Source organism: Poecilia formosa, unplaced genomic scaffold, assembly GCF_000485575.1.
Source record: "Poecilia formosa unplaced genomic scaffold, Poecilia_formosa-5.1.2 Scaffold112, whole genome shotgun sequence".
Taxonomy (NCBI): Eukaryota; Metazoa; Chordata; class Actinopteri; order Cyprinodontiformes; family Poeciliidae; genus Poecilia; species Poecilia formosa.
In genome coordinates, this window is record NW_006800051.1 from 759806 (window position 1) to 778811 (window position 19006).

Sequence of the window (19006 nt, forward strand, 5' to 3'; positions counted from 1 at the left end):
AAATATTTTCTTCCATCTGTGGAGCAAATCTGAACCGGCACCAAAAGGCAGCCAGACACACTGGACCTTTTCCTGAGCTGCCAGATAATGGGATGCAATGAAATAAAGAGCAAGATGAAGCATCTATGACTGCATCTTAACGATGATGGTTAACACTGGTAAGCATTCTCAGTAATATTTCTGACAAATGTATTTTAAATATATTTAGTTTTTTTCTTTCAATTAAATTGTTAATTTTTCTTTTCCTAATCAAATTATTTGAATTTTTCAGTTTAAATCGCAACCGAACAGCTTCTGATTGGTCAGGATGACATGAGGAAAATAATATTTTCTTTCCAGTTTTCTCACCTCATCGATGGTTTTCTTGACTTCAGGTTTCTCGGTTTCTCCGCAGGCGAAGATGAGGTCAGCCCCGAGCGTCCGGACGAACTCCAGCTCCTCCCTCAGGCCGTCCGTCTCCGCCTTGATGGCCTGGTAAACACAACGACGAATGTAAGCTTTGACAAACAAAGCAGAGAGTCTATTCCTGTTAGGATCATCCTCTGAACCTCGGCTGCTTCGATCTGCTGCTTGATGAGCGACGGGTCCACCCCGGGGTCCTCCAGCTCCCTCACGATGTCCTGGGAGTCTCTGAGCGTGCTCAGCAGAGCCGCCACGTCGGCCCAGAACTTCCCGGCCAGGTCCAGGACGTCGTTCAGCTTGCTCTCTCTCTCCTCGGCTCGCTGCCGGATCTCGTCCCAAAGGGAGCGCAAACGCAGGAGCCGGGAGCGAACGGCTGCAGGACGGAAGAAGAAGACGAGTTTTACTTCTTCTAGAGCTGCAACTAACGATTATTCTGATGATTAAATGGATAAAAAAGGAATATAATACATATTTCTCACTGAACCAGTTATTACTACTCAACATAGGACAGATCTGCTCTGTTAGCCAAGCTGCTAATTTGAACAAAGTGAAGCTAAAACTCCTATTTGAGAATTTTGTACAGTTTTTTCTTAATTACTGCTCTTCAGTAAATTGTCTTTTTTTGATTAATGATTAATCGATTACTAAATTAGTGGGCCATATTAGTGTATTAATCGTTTCAGCCCTAATTTCCTGAGCTTTACGTAACAGACGCATCGCGGCGTCTCACCCTGAGCCGCCGGGTCGTCGTGCGCCGCCCGGCTGATGAGCTCCTCCCCGCGGCAGCAGAGGGCGGAGAAGCTGGGCAGCAGCTTGTCCAGCTCCAGCCCCTGAGCGCGGTGCTCCGCCAGCTGCTCCCGGATCTTCTCCACCTCGGCGGCGACCGGCGGAGGCTGTCGGAGCCTCTGCACCGCCGCCTCCAGAGTCTCCAGCAGAGGATCCATCTTGTCGTGGAACTGAGGGGGAGAAACGAAGAGGAGGATGAAGAGGAGGACTGGAGTCTGAGCAACATGTTGGAAGAGGGAAATACTGAGATATGAATGCAGGGGGGTCATTACAGAAACAGTGATTCCCAACGTTTTAACCCCATAAAAAGGTTACACTCCTCGTCCTAACTCTAAATTAAAGGCTTTTGAAAGTGCAGGAAGAAAAAAGAGAACGACTGCAGATGTTAAATAACTTCACCAAACCTGAAACCGTTCATTCCTCCAGCAATTACATGATATCCATTCATAAATTTATTTATTTTACTTAAAATTAGTTCTGCCTGTTCATTCAACAGAAGCTCTGATAAACCTACAGCAGGTAAACCTTAAAAGAAACTAAAATCAGGATTTATTTTCTATCCAGGTTGTTTTTATCATGATAAAAACTTGTAATGACTTGCAGGAAGTTTCTTCTTTCCAATGTTGCTTCAATTATTTTAGGGTTACAGATATTTAAAGGCCCTACCACAGCATTTCAATCAGATTGATGTCTGGACTTTGACTAGACCATTTAAATACCTTTATTCTTCTAGATCTGCTGCTGCTAAGGATCATCATCCTGTTGGCCCAGTTTGGACCGGGACTCTAAGTCAGGCTGCCATTTTTCTTTTTTTGAGAAAAAGCTTTCAGAATCAGAGTTTAAACACAAACAAAGAATTTGGTTCCACTTTGCTCTGAAAGAGACATTTTTAAAATATATTTATTTTTAAATTAGGACATTTGAATTCATTATTCTTTTATCCTTATTTTTTATTAAATTTTTTAGTGTAAATATAGAAATCAACATAGATTTACTTCTAATAAATGTGCATATATAGTCTTTTATATTTATTTTAGAAGGTTAAACTCTAATTTAAACTCATATTTTCCTGCTTAATTATTATGGAGGCTCTTTAAAATGTTTGATTTACTCATCACTTATTCAGAAAGTGGATTTTTAACAATACATGTGCTGCTAAAACAAGAGGTTGGGAATCACTGTTCCTTAAATAAAATATCTCAATGTCACTTTAAACATTTCAAAACTAAACACTAGAACAGGGAAAAGGGACCAAACAGACTGGAGGGAATATTTTACACAAAAACAAAATATTAAGTCTTGATTTTTGTTTTTCAGGAATGAAGGAAAAATACATCACTACAAAGTAAAACTAAGGGAAACATTTCTGCTACAACAAGACAGACTGGGAAAACAACAAGCAGTACAGGAACATCTAAACAAATTTCATGTGAAAAAGTTTTATATTTTTTCCCCACTGCAGAAAGTGAAACAGTGAAATATTTGAAGCACTTATTTCTCGTAATTTCGGTGATTCTGGTTCACAGAATGATTATTTCAGTAATTGATTAATCAATTATTGGGTTTTAAAAAAGCAATATCCTGCAGATATTTCTTTTAACCCCTTAAGCCTTTTAATATAGCATAAGAAACACATAAAAACTTAATTCAGTTCCTTTTTTAAATTAAATAAACTTGTTTGCAGAAACATTGCATTCAATTAGAAAACGATTAATCATTTGTAGCAACGGATGCATCTGCAGCCAAGATCAATATGTGAAAACCATTCAGTGCAGTGCAGGGCTGATCTTTTGGATCATCAGGGTAATAAATAAAAAGGAGATTTTTGTTTTATATAATTTGAAGCAGGTGAGGAGTTCTGGGTAAACTTAATTACAGCTCTGAATCTATCGTTCTTACAGTAAATTCTCCTTTATGGAGTCTCTGTACTCAAGGTAACAATTAATCAATGACTAAATTAGTTAACGATTATTTTTACTAATCAATTAATCGCGATTAATCGTTTCTGCCCTAAAATCTATATAATATTTGAGTTTCTCTTTCTGAAATGAGGGACAGAAAACACAGAACTTTCAAAACATTCTTATTTTTCAGACATTCCTGTACTATAGGAGGATTTTCTTTAAGTTTTTGTTTGAGCGTCACAGAGCTGAACCTGAGCAGAGAGGAGCTACTTTCTATCTGAGTGGAGGCTTGATGTCTTACCTCTACCAGCTGGGTGATTGCAGTGAGCAGTGACCATGGAGAAAATGGAGGTGAGGGGCAACAACACACACAGCAACATCCCACAATGAACGAGGGGCGGTGGGATTAGGGTGGATTAGGGTGAGAAGGATGAATGTGGAGAGGAGTAAGGAGACAAAGATGGAGGGAAAGGTGTGGGTGGAGGAGACATGGAGTGGTTTAAAGGAGGGGTGGAGGGTGGAGAAACAACACGGTGAGTTCAGACAGTCATGCTTTCAGTTGCAGAGCAAACAGCAGCAACAGCGCCGATACGATGAGATGAGAAATTAGACCTGAGCTACATTAGAAATGATGCAAAAACAACCATAAACCACTGACTGCTAGTTAAACGAGCTACTATAACAGATTATCATGTGTTCAGTTAAAAACAAAATGATGCTTCTGTAAATACATCATCTCCCCTCATACAGAAATTCAATATCTGGATCATAAAAGTAGCCAGACCTTAAAAAAGGTAAAACTGTGCCGTATTTTGTAGCTTCCTGAGAAACAAAGTTTTTTACAGGTTCCTGAATATTTTAAACACTTTTTACAGTCAGTTTTTCAACATGTTTGAAATGTTCAACCTGCAAAAACAAAAGGGAGGGAGGGAGGGAGGGAGGGATGGATGGATGGATGGATGGATGGATGGATGGATGGATGGATGGATGGATGGATGGATGGACGGATGCACTATTGGATGGATGGGCAGATGGATGGATGGATGGATGCATGGATGGATGGATGGATGGATGGATGGATGGATGGATGGACGGACGGACGGATGCACTATTGGATGGATGGATGGATGGATGGGCAGATGGATGGATGGATGCATGGATGGATGGATGGATGGATGGATGGATGGAGGGAAACTCCTTTGTTTCCATGTTGACAATCAGACATGGCATAAAGTTTTTAAATATCCTAAATAATAAAACTTTTCTGTTTTCTCCAGATCTGGAAACCCTGAAATCCAGTGTTTTGGTTTCCAGACTGTGAAGGAAACTTTGTTGGTTTTTGTTTGCATTTTTGATTAGAGACGCAAACCAAGAGGACAAAGTTTATGTTGGAGTTTCCATGACCCCCTTCCTATAAACACGATGCAATAAATCCTCGTTAGTTTCTAGAAAAACCACAAAAACATCTTAAAACATTCAAAAGAAACTTCATGCTGTTTAGTAACGATGTCCTTTAACTCATGTAACACGTTTATTTTCAGTAAATGGAGACATGAGGGACGGATATATCCGTACCTGTGCAGACTGGGACACCGCCTCGTCCAGCGCTCTGGCGCGACCTTTGACCTCCTCCTTGATGGCCAGGTAGCGCCTCTCTGCCTCAGTGTAGCGCTGCGTCACCGTCGCCCCCTCCTGGAGGCTGAGCTGGGCCAGCTGCGGCCCGATCTTCAGCAGCTTGTCGATGTGAGGTTTGTGCTCCGCGATCGACTCCCTGAGCAGCTGCAGAGAAAAATCCTTCAAAGTGAGAATAAAATCTGACCTGCGCAGAATTACACCCGGCAAAATGAAACTATGCAAATTAGACAACAATTAAAACACTGAGGCGACTCAGACTTTGTGCCCAACAAGAATGATGTATGCTTTAAAAACTCTGTCTCAAAGAAGTTATTCGCCTTTTCCTTATTTACCCACAAGGGGGCAGTAAAGAGCTTTGAGAAATAAAAATAGTCTGAGAAAAGCAAAACGTTCTCAAAACTTTATATAATTTCATCTGTGATGAAGATTGTTCATCTTTGTCCCATTTCTTCTAAACTCCCCGTGATATAATCTCCACCAGACCACTTAATTCAAATCTGTTTTTCAATAACTGGATAAATAAATTGCATGTTTTTTTATTGTGCATTTTTCCAAATAAAAGAAGATTAAAAAAAAAACAAGATAACACCGTTCAACATGTCCTACCCTCATCTGGTCCTGCTGCAGCCGCAGAGCGTCTGTGTCGATCGCTGGAGGCGGAAGCTGAGTGATGAGGGCTTCGGTCTCGCCCAGCCACGGCTCCAGTTCCTCGTAGGTCTCCCAGAACCGAGCCACCAGAACCTGAGCCTGCTCCAGAGCCGAGAACCGCTCGCTGTGGCTCTGGCTCACCGTGTCGTAACGCGAGCTCAGAGAATCCGTCTTCACCTGCGGGAGGAGTTAACGCGTTACATCACACACTCTGCCTCATTTACTACAGATAATATATTTTTGGGTAAAATATATTTACAGACAAAAGTGTTTTATCTTAATTGTTAAATGTTTATGTTTTGTAGAGTTTGGCTTAATTACTGCTCTGAATATGTTGGGTATTTTCAGCAAGTGGCCTTTTTTGAGTCTCCAGTTAACAGTTAACCAATTACTAAATTAGCTGATTTTATCACTAAGACTAATCATCCTTAATATGATTAATCGCTTCAGCTCTAAATGCAAGTTTGGCCTGTCAAAGACTAAAACTTGAGGTTTTTACAGAACACACTGGATTTTAAATATCAAAAATAAAACAGAACAAAAAACAAATAAAAACAAAATAAAAACCACACAATCGAAACACTAGATAGAATGGATTATTGAAGTTTCTGTAAACAAAGTTACCCTTCAAAGTATATTAATGATCACACTGGAAATTATGGAGCTCATGTTAATAACTCGTGTGATTAGTTGATTCATGCTCGTCTCTGTAGTGAGAGGCTGGCGACGTACCATCAGAGCGTCCTTCTGCGCGTCGCTGCAGGCTTCCAGCACTTCGTCTCGGACGCTGAGCAGTTGGTCGACGGTGTCTTTGTGTCGGATGATGTCGATGTTGAAGGCCCTCTGCACCTGCAGCTGAGCCACGGTCACGTCCGGCTCCAGACTCAGGGGGCCCAGAGACGTCAACTTCCGCTCCGTCTCCCCGACCCAGGCCAGCTCTGCGTCCACCGCCTCCTCATACTGAGCCAAAGAGTTCAGTTATCGATGAATGAAGTCAGAGGACGGCAGATTACCCAAAAGTTACACTCAAGTTAGAGTATCACTACTTCAGCAGTCTTCCCTCCTCTGGCTGGAACTAAGTTTAACTGCATCCATAATTCACAGTGATTTAAAAACATTAGCACAAACAGATTTCTCAGTAACTGGATGCTTCCTGCAGTACCTGCTGCGACCTCTGGATGGCAGCTTGCACCAGCTGCACACGCTGAGTGATGGTTTCATCGGCGTGTCGGTACCGCTGGTTGGCGTCGGCGACGAGCCGGTCCAGGCCTTCGCGGGCGCGCCACGGCACCAGATCCAGCAGGGCGTTGCCCACCTCGTTCACCGTGTCCAGAACCAGGCGCTTCTCAGCCGACACTTTCTTCAGCTCCTGCAGCAAAATAACCAAAAATAAAACCACAGCAACATGAAGCTGAATGCGTCTGAAAGCGTCAGACATCCAGCTGCTCTCATTTATCTTTTTAAAAACACTTTAAATGTCACATCATGAAAATATCGTCTCAAACTGGCAAAACCTGGAGACAGGAAACGGATTACATAAACAGAAATCCTTTCAAAACATGTTGCTGAGGTCCAAGAATAAAGAGCATTTCTATGGAAACTCGGCTATGGGTGGGCTGATGCTGGAACCGTTACAGACAGAAAGCAACGACTCATTAAAGCAAATATGAATGACTTTTAAAACTGTGGTTAAATGTGTTTAAACTGACCTTTATGCCTCTAAATAAAATCTGAAACCGGATTTAAAAATAAACGTTTACAATTGAACACAAACTTTCAAACTCAAAAATACTTTATAAATCCCAAAGGAAAATTAAATGGTGTAACTCATATTAATTCAAATTAATCAGAGTTATTGTAGATGGTGATGGCAGGAAAGATTTCCTGCAGCAGTCTGTATCACAGTGAATTTGAAGAAGCCTCTGACTGAAGACACCGTTTTCCTAAGAAAGTCTCATGAAGAGGATTGTTTTTGTTTCAATAAAAACAAACGACAACTCCCCCCACCTTCTGTCTCTCCTGGTAGGCAGGCGAGGCATCCGGCTCCATGTTGCTAAGCTCCGCCTCCACGCCGTCCAGCCATTGGTTGAGGTCGTCGTGGGCCGCGGCGAAGCGCGTGGACAGCTGCAGGGCCTGCTCCAGCGTGCGGAGCGCCTTGCTGCTGCCGGCCGTCATCTCGGCGTAGCGGGACTTGATCCCGTCCAGCTTCTCCTGGATCAGCAGCACTTCTTCACCTGGGAGGGAAACGCAGAGCGACCCGTCAAGGAACCAGTGAAATTCAAGCACTTTTCAAGAGTTTTCAAGGCAAGTTTTCCACTATTACAATACAAATGAACTAAAAGTCAGTTTCAATTCACTATTTCCTGATATTTATTATTGTTGCTAATGTCGTATGATGATCTTCTATTTAAGTAGGGATACGTTAAACTAAAATATTAATAATGACTTTTAAGGACGTTATACAGAGATCAAGCACTTTCCATTTTTAAGAATCCGTATGAATCCTGTGGAATATGCAGGACACTGAAAAGCAGCTCACCTGTGGTCTGCTTGAGCAAAGCTTGTCCGTTTTTGATGGCCTGATCCACAGTTTTCTTCCTGCTCAGGATTTCCTCATTAAGAGCCTGAAGATGAAGAAAAACAACAGAAAGCGGCTTCATTTATGCTTTACATTTCTGCTGTTTCTCTAAAAGAAAAAAAGACAAAAGCTGCTTTTTATATCCTTTACTTCAAAAACATAAAACCTTACAAAGTCATTTTGGTTTAGTTTCTAGTTAAAAAAATATTAGTACACTGGAAATAAGACCAAACTAACCTGAGATTAACTTTTTAGCATGATATAGGAGCGTTTTTTAAAGTAAATAATTCCTTAATATTGATGAAAAAGTAATAATTGTAGGTGAAATAATCTGACAATTGAACAAGACATTTCTTTACTTTTTAGGTCAAAATTAGCTAAAAAGCTCATGTTAGCTTTAATGCGATCATTACGTTGGCTCACACTAACATGCCGAGTGAGTAACATTAACCTAATCCATTCAGTAAATAAACTTTAGTGACTGAAAAATAAAATTTAACAAATTAAAGTTAGCTTAAATGCTATCTTTATTATGTTAGCTATACACTACCATGACGGCTAACAGTAAATCTAAAGCTAATTTTGGTTTTCAAGTCAGTCAGCTACAAACCTAATGCTAGCTTAAATGCTATTGTTATATTGCTTTACACTAAAATGTAAGTCAGTAACAAGTAAGACAAATGTAGCTTTTGACAAAAAAGCTAAAAATGAGCTAATAATTAACTTAAATGCTATCATAAAGTTGGATTACGCTACCATCCTCAGTAATATTAACCTAATTCATTCTGTAGCTTAGAATGTCTTGTTTCAATGGCAAATTATCTCACTTTTTTATTTACTTTTTCATAAACTAGTACGTTAGTTTTGTCATATTTCAAGGGCACTAGGGTATTTGTACCAACAACTTGACCAAAGACACTTGGTGAGGTTTAGTTTTTTCAGTGTTGAGTCGTACCAGTGTGTGTTTGTGCTGCTCGGCCAGCAGCTGGGGCTGGTAGCTCTGCACCGAGACCTGACCCAGTCTCTGAGCCACCTCCGCCAGCCAGTTCAGCACCTCCACCTCCTCCTCACCAAACAGCCTCGCGTTGGCCAGCGCCTGATCCAGCAGCGCCGCCCGCCCAGCGCACCAATCGGCGAGCTCCGAGTGACCCGACCGCACCGCCCCCACGCGCTCACGCAGCCAATCACGATCGGCCGCGCAGCTGAGCGGGGACAGAGACTGGCTGAGGGACTCGAGGTGGTCAACCTCAGCCTCTCTGGAGGAAACGTCCTCCTGGAGCGCCTGGGAAGTGTGTGTGTGTGTGAGTGTGTGTGTGAGTGTGTTTTATATGAGGAGAAATGAGAAAGGAAATGAAAACAACAGAAAACAGATGGATGAAAACACAAAATAAGAGCATGCAGATGAGAAACTATAAATAAGAACAACACAAACATTAAAAGATGATAAACTGGAATAACATGGATGTTGGGTGTGTGTGTTTTTTTTTACGCTTTTCAAGCTATTTTTGCACAAAAGTATTGTGTTTTTAGGAAAATGCATTAATTTACTAAATCTGAACTGGGTGAAGTCACACTCCCACTTCAGGAGTTTTGACTAAAACAAATTCACAGACTTAAGTGGAAAATGTGTTTATTTTTTGTTTTGTCTTACCTGCTGCTCTGAATATGGTGTTTTGTTCAGCAAATGGCCTTTTTTTTAAGTCTGTATAATCCAGCTACAACTGAATACTAAATTAGTTGACAGTTTTGATTTTTGATCAGTCACAATTAATCATTTATCTTTGTATTAATTCTCTAAGAAAGCCAGCATGACGGTTTGCTGGATCTTCTCTCTGATCTACTGAGTCTCTCGTTTCCAGGCTTCTGACCCGGCGCCGGTTCTGTCGGCAGACGGTACCTTGTGCTTGACGATCTGCTGGGTGATCTTGGCCGTTTGGGTTCCCATGGGCTCGGCGGAGCTCAGGCGTCTCTCGGTGGCGCTCAGCCACTCTCCCAGCGGCTCCAGCGCTTCGTGGAACTGCAGAGCCAGAACCTGCAGCTCCTCCAGCTGCCGCTGCCTGAGATCGGACAGAAAATTGGGAGTTTTATTCGTATTTTATTGCTTTTGCAGGCTTATTTCTTGTCATGTAAGCCCATTTTATTAAATATTCATGAAGTTTTTATTAGATACAAGTCCATCTAAAGCTTCTTCTAAACGGATTTGTCAGACACAAATCAGTTTTACTAACAGCTGAAATATTATCTCGTGTGTATGAGTTTGTGAGCGCGAAGAAAAGCTTGCAGCGGACAGTTTAATCATGTTTCATGCTCTCCAACATGGTACAAAGCATCATTGTGAAATGAGATTGAGCTTTCTGATGACTCTCTTTGTTGTGGTTTCAGTGTTGTATCAAATATAAATTACATTTACACCACAGGAACCAGCTGGGACCAAACATTTTTCCATAAGAACAGAACATAACAGGATATAAGCAGAAGATACGATGATGTCGACGTGCATCCAGTGCTGTTATTATCAACTATTTGTATGATTAATCAATTAATCCAATAACAATAGGCATTTTTAGTTTAACTACTTAAGTCTTTTTTCAATGCAATTTTAGAAACGCATCAAAAGATGTAAATAAACAATTCATTTTCATTTATAAATAGGAGGTTGGACGTTTTATTGCCTAAAATGTAACAGCATAATGCTTGATCAGTTACAGATTAATTTATTGATTTCTGCATTATTGATGATTAGATAGGAAAAGGTGCCAAATAGACTTTTTTTTCAGAATTTGAATGAAGTGAAGCTTAAACTCACTTGAGGAGATCTGGGTTGAACATATTTACAGAAAAACCACTTAAGACATTTTAATTCTATAAGGGAAACATTAAAAGATGCAGATAAGCAAATAATTAAATTGCTCTTTTAAATAAGAAAAAACTGTACAGCTGAAAAAGCAGTAAAATATCATTCCTTTAATAAATTTGAACCAGGTGAAGCTAAAACTTGAGGAGTTTTGGTCATACCTTGTAGACTTGTAAAAAAAACAACCTTGTAGACAAAGGTTGTTTTTTTTAATCATAAATTCAAAATGCATAAATGTTTTTGAATAGTTTTGGCTTCATTACTGCTCTCAATATGTTGATCTTTCAGTAATTGGCCTTTATTGAGTCTTCATGCTCCAGTTAATTAATCGATTACTAAATTAGTTGACAATTTTTTTTGATTAATTACAATTAATCCGATTAATCATTCCAGCCCTAACCAATTCTTTAAACTGCAGTGAAAATATCCGATGTCCCTTTCCCAGGACTAAATAAGATTCCTTAGTGATGAGTGACTGAAAACGACCGGATCAAATGTTCTGGTGGAACCGGATCTGCTCGGTGCGGTGGGGGGTTTACCTGCCGCCGGCCTTGTCCAGCAGGTCCGACCATCGCTCCGACAGACGCTGCAGCTGGACCTGGATCTTCTCCCGGTCCTGAGAATCCGCCGTGGCTGCGATCCTGGCTCCTTCCGCGCGGATCATCTCCACCGTCGGCCTGCGGTCGTCTAACAATCTCTGCAGCAGCTGCAGGACAGGAAGTGGAAACATTTTAAACCTGAAATCCGTTTTGAGAAGGTGAAACTCACCCAGCGGTTTCTAACATTCCCCAGATCTCTGTCAGCTGCTACTTAAACTTTGAGCCATAAAACTTGGCAACAATGAAACATTTTTGCTGTTGATTTGGTTTATGGATGAGATCATAAGAAGCTTAAATATGTCTGGATCAATGTTTCTTTTCCAATAATAAACCAAACCTAAAAACTAAAACTTCTGTTTTACACTGCAAAAACACAAAACTTTATTTCAGTTATAACAGGGAAAAATGTCTCGTCATAAGTGAAATGATCTGCCATTGGAACGAAAGTATATTTTTAATCAATATTAAACAATTATTGACTTAAAATAATCTCGTATATCTTGTTGAAAAGTTACTTGTAAGTTTGTCTTATTTCAAATGTACTGTGAATATCTTCCTTTGTCTCAACACTTTTTGTTGTGCAGCCTGAAAACAGCTCATATCTTCCACCACAGATTTCCTACAGATTCTCTTGAAGTCGCCAGCGTTGCTGTATTTAAACAGCATGACTGTTGTTTCCTTCCAGCAGCTGCTCTCTCTGTTTACTCTCTCTCTCTTATCTGAACGGCGAAACTCTTTACGTCACAGAGGTAAACAGACGTGATTGATCTCTAACTGGCTCACATGAGCACAAACACAGGAAATATGTGAGGCTAAACAAGGAAAAATGTGTCTCTGGACTGGCAGACGTTGTTTTTATAATGATCTACACAGAAAAATAGATATAACTTAATAAAAACAGATTTTTTATAAGTTTATTGACTTGTTTTACCTTTTGCTCCTGGATCTGAGCCTTCACGACGCGGTATTCGGCAGACGGAGGCCTCTGATTGGCTACCAGCTCCTCCGTGTCACTCAGCCAGCTGAGCAGAGGCTCCAGCGCATCCTGAAACTTCCCACAATGCAACAGGGCCTCTTGCAGCTGGGCGATACGTTCTGCAACCTGAGGCCAACAAATAAAAAATATTATTATTCAAACAAAACACACAGGCACAGGATTTATTTTTAATACCATGAACTCAATCAAAGATAATAAAAAAAAAGGAAAATTTGCAAATAAAGTTTTGTGTAAATGTGAAAAATATACAGAAACTTAAATATGAAGGTGTATCGTATAAAAAAATAGTTAAACTGATATTTCATAAATGCTTCTTATTTTAACTAATTAAATCATTTTAAAAGGATTTTATTCACAACGGATTTGGTGAAACTTTTTCCATTCTATTTAATTTGCAATATATTAAATTTAAAACATCAAATTAGATTAAAACTCAGGAATCAAAGCTCATGTTACAGTTGAATAAACCAGCCTGTTTTTGTAAAGCTGAGGGCTTTAACTGTTTTTTGGTGGCGTTTTCTGAGCCGTACCCGCTTGTTGAGCGAGTTCCAGCGCAGGTTGGTGGTCTCCAGGTCGTGCTCCAGCGCCTGCGTGTCGGTGTGCTTGGCGGCGCTCTGGATCAGGCCTTGACCAACGGCGTTGACGTGCTGCAGCTTCGGCTGGATGCCGTCCACCTGCACACGCTCCACAGCCTGACAGGAAAGTGAGGAAACATCAACTGACAGGAAGCAACTCCAAAAATATACCTTCATTTTTCTTTTTTACCATGCTGCTTTTTTTCTTCACCCTTCTAAACCAAAGTTTTTCCAAACAGTTCAGATTTTCTCAACTATAAATCTAAGTGAACAAAGACGTAAGGTCAAGTTCCTCAAAGTTCCTTTAATTTAAAGTCGACATGCTTCCTTTAGCTCCAATTATACCATATGCAGACGACACACATCTTTATATGTATGTCACCACCACAGCTGGACAATAAATCAACAATAAATTAAATATCGTAATAGATATTATAGATCAATATCAATGGAATAATACATCTGACAGAATATTCAACATTCCAGATATAGAATAGGCACTGGATATTCCCGGCATTCTCTTGAGATTTAGGCAGAGGAAAGACTTTAGCCGCTACGCTAGGTTAGTGGGATAACTCACTCACTCTTTGGTTGCCTAGCAACAACCTTCAAGTTTCCCCAGCCTGTGGTTACCTAGCAACAACTTGCTGAGTAACTTGCACAGCAGCAGTTTCAAGTTTCGCCAATTCGGTAAAAATTAAAAACAACAGAATGGAGAGAATAAAATAGGAAAGACATGACACCAGCTTGGCAGTATTTTAGATACTTAAAACAGAGAAACTAATCAATAATTATTGATAAATTGACGCTGATGACGAGTCTCAATTATCACAGTCCTTCACAGAGACTGAGTGCTGCAAAATTATAGGAACTGGATTGAAATTATAAAAACTGTATTGAAATGATCTCCAGTTTAATGCAAAAAAAAACAACAAAAAAAAAAAAAACAGTATCACATTTACAGCAAACATGATCGCAAAAGAAACTGATCCAGTTTGGGTCGATTCAGTCCAATTCCACACAGGTTCAACGTCAATTTCCTGTTTGATTCTGACTACAAGGAACTGCAGTCAGGTTCAGGCGATTTATCAACCAGAGACAGTTTAGTAATAAATCAGACAAGTACCATTTTAAATATTGAGATAATTTCGGGATTCCTGTCCAAATAAGAGCTGGAAAACTGACACATGCTTTTATTTTGTAGTAGATTATAATACAAAAAATCTTTTGTTGCTTTAGGTCAACGAATCTCAAAACGTTAACTGAACCAATATTTGACAATTTAATAAAGAAGTATTATAAACAAGGTTCAGTAATGAAGCGTACGTTTGTCTGCATGACAACAATATGTAGCCACATTTAGAAGCAACTGGATCTGAGGAAGTGTGAATACTGGGAGACAGGAAGGGAACTGGAACAACGAGGGAGGAGGAATTTTAAAAAAAAATGGGATGGGAGGTGGATTAAGGGGATTAGACTTCAGGATGAGTGAGTAGCTGGCTGGAAAAGGCTGACTCGGCACACACACACTCACTCTGCACTTCATCACAGACGTTTTTAAAGTACACACACACACACACACACACACACACACACACCGTCGCCTGTCTGGTCACATTACTCACACACACATACAGATAAGTCTCGGAGCCATGTTGGGATGACAATGGGAGCAGCCGTCAGACACTAAAGACAACCAGACTTCACTGGGCTGGCTGGGAAACACCCAGCAGCAGCCAACCCGTCTCCTCTGCTGTAGTAAAACTGAAACCAAATACGACCAGACAAAGCTCGTCTCCCCGACACAAATATTCCACCTACAGCCACGCAACGAGCAAATCTGCACCTCACCCGCCTTGTTTAAGGTAAAACAAGCAAGAAGATGTTGCAATGTTGTAAAATTTTTCATAATTTTCTTGGATTTTAATGGTTAAATGTTGCGGAAATTACCACAAATTGGTAAGCATCATTTCCAGAATACCAGAATATTTCAGAAAGAAAAGTCATTTCTGACTTGGTTGCAGTGTTTTCCACCAATCAGAACGTTTTGTCTAGAAATACGTCTGCTGGACACTAAACACCAGTTAGCTCAAAACAGCCCAGAGAGCCATGTGAGACGCCACTTTTACAACTTTAAATTGGAAAAGTGCCTGTTAGACTAAAACCGGGTCAAAATAAACATCCTGAATTCTTAGTTAACTGCAGCAAAACAAACATATCAAAGATATTTTTTAGATAAAAAGAGAAAAGTGAATATCTAAATCCAGGCTGGAGTTAAATATGATCATTTTCATTTCTCAAAAAATTTAAAACTCAACCTGGCAAAAACTTGCTTTGGGACATAATATCTTTAATTGGTTTGTGTCTATTTTAAGATTTTTTTATTATTGATAAGCTGCAACTGACGATTATTTTGACAACTGATTATTCTGAACATTAATCAGATAAAAACATTTAGCATGTTCCAATATTTTTCTTTTTACCACTTCAGCTTTTTTATGCAATATTAGAAATGCATTAAAAGATGCAAAGAAACAAATAATATAAATAACTTTATGACTTAACATTTTAAAGTCTAATAGAACATATTTACAGGAAAGGCTTGTTTTTATATTAAAAGCTAAATTTATATATATATATATACTGCACAGTTTTGGCTTCATTATTTTTCAGTAAACAGCCTTTTTAGAGTCTAAACTTTAAATCAACAATCAGTCTAATTATTAATATTAAGTGTTTGTTCCTGTAGTCAACATCTGATGTAAAACTTGTTCTGCTGGATCCTTCCATCCTTTTCATTCTCAATAATTCGCTAAATCCATAACTTCACCCTGTTGTGTCAAACAGCTGACCAGCAGGAACGCCGCATCACCACAGGAGGATTTTCCCGCCAGTCTGGCTGGATCTGGGACTAATTCCCACAGAGTGGGGGTCCGCTGCAGTGAAGGGACGGACTGGGGGGTCCGAACGCTGCTGAAATCCTGACATTTAAAGCAAACCCACAGAGATGGTGGTGATATGCGGCGCTGCAGCAGCCAAACCCCAAACAGCCTCGCATGATGCAGCAGAAAAATATCTGAACAACACAGAGGAGAAGTCCAGTCAGAAAACTGATTATTACTTCATTATGGTTTGGCTTAATTTCTGGTAATAAAGACTTTGTGCTTTTCTTATTTGCTATGTAATTAAAGAGAAATTATTACGTACTTTCCAGCCACATGGTGCCATTTTAAAGCTCAATCAAGTAACTATGTTACCTTCAGTTGTTATAAAAATGTTGTAATATCAAATATGACTTAAAGAAAATTGACTATGTAATGTAACGCCTGTCTCTTTAAAAACTCTGCCTTCAGGAAGTCATCACATGATGGATATATGGGTATATTAAAAACCAAAGATTGTTTTGGATCATTTTCCATGTTTTCAAATCATAAATATAATATATTGCAAGAAAAAATAAAAGAAAAAAGCAAAAAGTCGATCTTATGAGAAGAAAAACCATCAGGTCAGCTGAGCTTGGCAGCAGGTCTTTGTCGTTTTAAAACGGGCATGGCAGAAAAACCCTCCTCTTCACTCTGACAGGAGGCGGTTATGAACATTTCTCAGATGTTTTCTGAAGCCAAAGTGGTGAAGCTTAAGGAGCCGCGATGAGCAGCTGAAGAGACGACACCCAGCAGACACAGGGAAGAAAAGACAGAACCGCCGTTTTTAAAGCGTTTTTAAGATGCTTTAGGACATTTAAGTCCTTTTACTTTCCCCAGTAAAAGGGAAACGTTTAGATGCAGGTTTGGTTCCAACTAGTCTGGTGTTGATGTGCAGGCTTTGCAGCCGACCACAATTAGCTTTAGTGTTTTTTAATTCCATTTTATTGTCTAGACTTGTACTATAATCAAATCTGAACCAGATGAACCCATAAATAATATGCCGGGTCCCCGACTATTCGCAGTTCATTATTCGCTCATTTTTCTGAGGAATGCGACTCCAAAATCCACCAATTTGCAGATTTTTCCGTAAAGGAAGTCTAAAATATTGAAAAGGAAATACTTGGCAGCATCAGAGTCATTAGGAGCAAGAAAAGGTGGTGCTAATAGTCATCAGCTCTCTTTTTCCATTAAAACAATGTTTCTCCACCTTTTTGAGGAACTTAGCTCATTTAGCAAACATTCAGACCACCTAACATGAAATAGGTGGAAATATTAGTCTCTTAACCCACTTATTGTCATTTTCTCTGTTCATCCTAATGAGGCGATGACGTTTTGGAAATCATGATCAAGTTTAATCTGGGAGTTTTGAGTTATTTACAGATTCTGAAAATGTGGATTCAATTATGGAAAACAGATGGAAATCAAAAGATGTAGAACTTTTTCATCAATATTAAGGAAGTATTGACTTAAAATAAGCCCCTATATTTGCTGAAAAGCTACTTATGAGTTAGTTTTGTCTTATTTCAAGTGTGCTAAGATATTTGCACAGGATCAGAAAACCTTGGTAAGATTTTGTGTTTTTGCTTAGGTGAAGCAGAAAACAGGACAATATTATTTGTGCAACATCTATAAAATCAACTAATTGTTTTTACATCTAGCTATTTAATATTTTAAACATTTTAATAGATTTTAATCATTGGTGCTCTTGGGGGCCCCCTGGTGGTGTGGGGGCCCTAAGCAGCCACTTAACTCGCATTATGCTTTGGGCCGGCCCTGTGCAGACGCTCTGGAAGTTGTTGAGTGTTCCTGATTCCTCACAGAAGGTCATAATCAGTTCACACCTCGGCTCATCTGGCTTAACTAAAACACAGCTGCAGCCTTCATGCCAGGTTTGGGGTAAAAAGCTCCACAGGTATGAATGTGTGCAGGACGGAGCGAGAATGAGCAGCTTTTGTGTGTTTTTGTCCCTGGATGGTGGCGTTGGGCGTCACAGCTGCCTGCAACAGGAAGTCTGTCGGCCAGAACAACAATGGCTGCAGCCGTGACCCCTCCACCCTCCGCCCTATCCTGACGTGTGTGTGTCTAAGATACGGCGCAACGCAGAGGGAAAACAAATCAAGCCCTCCTGCAGGTCATCGTCATATGTATAGATGTATAGAAACGCCATTTTATTTTTTTTACTCAAGCTCTGGTTTTTCTCTGCGCCGCCACTTCGGAGTGTTTGAGTAAACCACAGCTCTGGAAAAAGTCCCACATACTTGTCATTCTTCCCACCTCTGCCAGCAGAAACCACGCAGCTCCGAGCTGAGCTCACTTCACCGTCATCCTCTTCCTCACTTCGTTACTCATCGCTCCACCTTTTTCCACTTCCTTTCTCCATCCGGCCATCCCTTCATTTTCTTCCCTCTCCACTCCTCTTTGACTCAACCAGTTTCTGGACCGCAAGCCAGCACCGTTTCCAGTTCTGAAATGAGGCTAAAAACCAGTAAAACTGACTGAGAGACCAGCTGGTGGAGCGTCTCCTGTTTGCCAAACAGGTGCAACCTTTTTTTCCTTCATGTTTTTTACTGTCTAGATGCCTTTTTAAAATAATTTCTGATTCATGCCTGAATCTGTGGACAAAACGAGATATGAAACACCCTTGCAGACGAAAAACAAAAACTCAACGTGACGTAAAAACAAATTATAAAATTATTTTCCCTTTTTAAGTGAAGTCCTGTATGACTTCATGAATAAAATCTTTAAGAATAAAGGCAAAAAAATCTGCAATAATCCTGGTGCATAAATTTGCACACTCTAAATCTTTATTGACCATTTCTCACTAAGTAGTACCAAAGTTGTTCAGACAGATAAGATGTAAGTTATAGTTCTTCAGCATCTCGCCCCTTTCCAATGCCACCCTGGGCAACTGCCCATATCAAAAACGGCAACTGCAACCGTTTCCATTAAGCTCCATTTCCATTACAAATGTGTGCAAAGCTTTTATTCTGAAATATTCTGGAAATGTCAAAATAAAAAAACAATTTCACAATGGTGATGTTTCTATTAAATAAAAAATTTAATTAAAATCAGACATGAATATGTTTGTTGACATGATAAGTCAC

The 19006-nt window shown here is 39.9% G+C and overlaps 1 protein-coding gene across 24 annotated transcripts in view; it reads right to left on the bottom strand.

Annotated features, from left to right (window-relative positions):
* macf1a (microtubule actin crosslinking factor 1a) overlaps nt 1-19006 on the bottom strand; it is a 211374-nt gene that overhangs the window by 22388 nt on the left and 169980 nt on the right. For 18 of the 24 annotated variants that reach the window (XM_016675293.1, XM_016675287.1, XM_016675286.1 and 15 more), the window contains 15 exons: nt 12934-13095; nt 12338-12508; nt 11347-11513; nt 9851-10010; nt 8909-9235; nt 7915-7999; nt 7383-7609; nt 6538-6744; nt 6108-6335; nt 5334-5552; nt 4668-4871; nt 3394-3402; nt 1133-1358; nt 549-775; nt 349-471 (listed from right to left, as the gene is read on the bottom strand). In XM_016675293.1, the coding sequence (XP_016530779.1) occupies nt 349-471; nt 549-775; nt 1133-1358; nt 3394-3402; nt 4668-4871; nt 5334-5552; nt 6108-6335; nt 6538-6744; nt 7383-7609; nt 7915-7999; nt 8909-9235; nt 9851-10010; nt 11347-11513; nt 12338-12508; nt 12934-13095 (2742 nt within the window). The remainder of the gene's footprint in view (nt 1-348; nt 472-548; nt 776-1132; nt 1359-3393; nt 3403-4667; nt 4872-5333; nt 5553-6107; nt 6336-6537; nt 6745-7382; nt 7610-7914; nt 8000-8908; nt 9236-9850; nt 10011-11346; nt 11514-12337; nt 12509-12933; nt 13096-19006) is intronic. The other 6 variants (XM_016675295.1, XM_016675273.1, XM_016675285.1 and 3 more) reach the window with 3 other exon arrangements.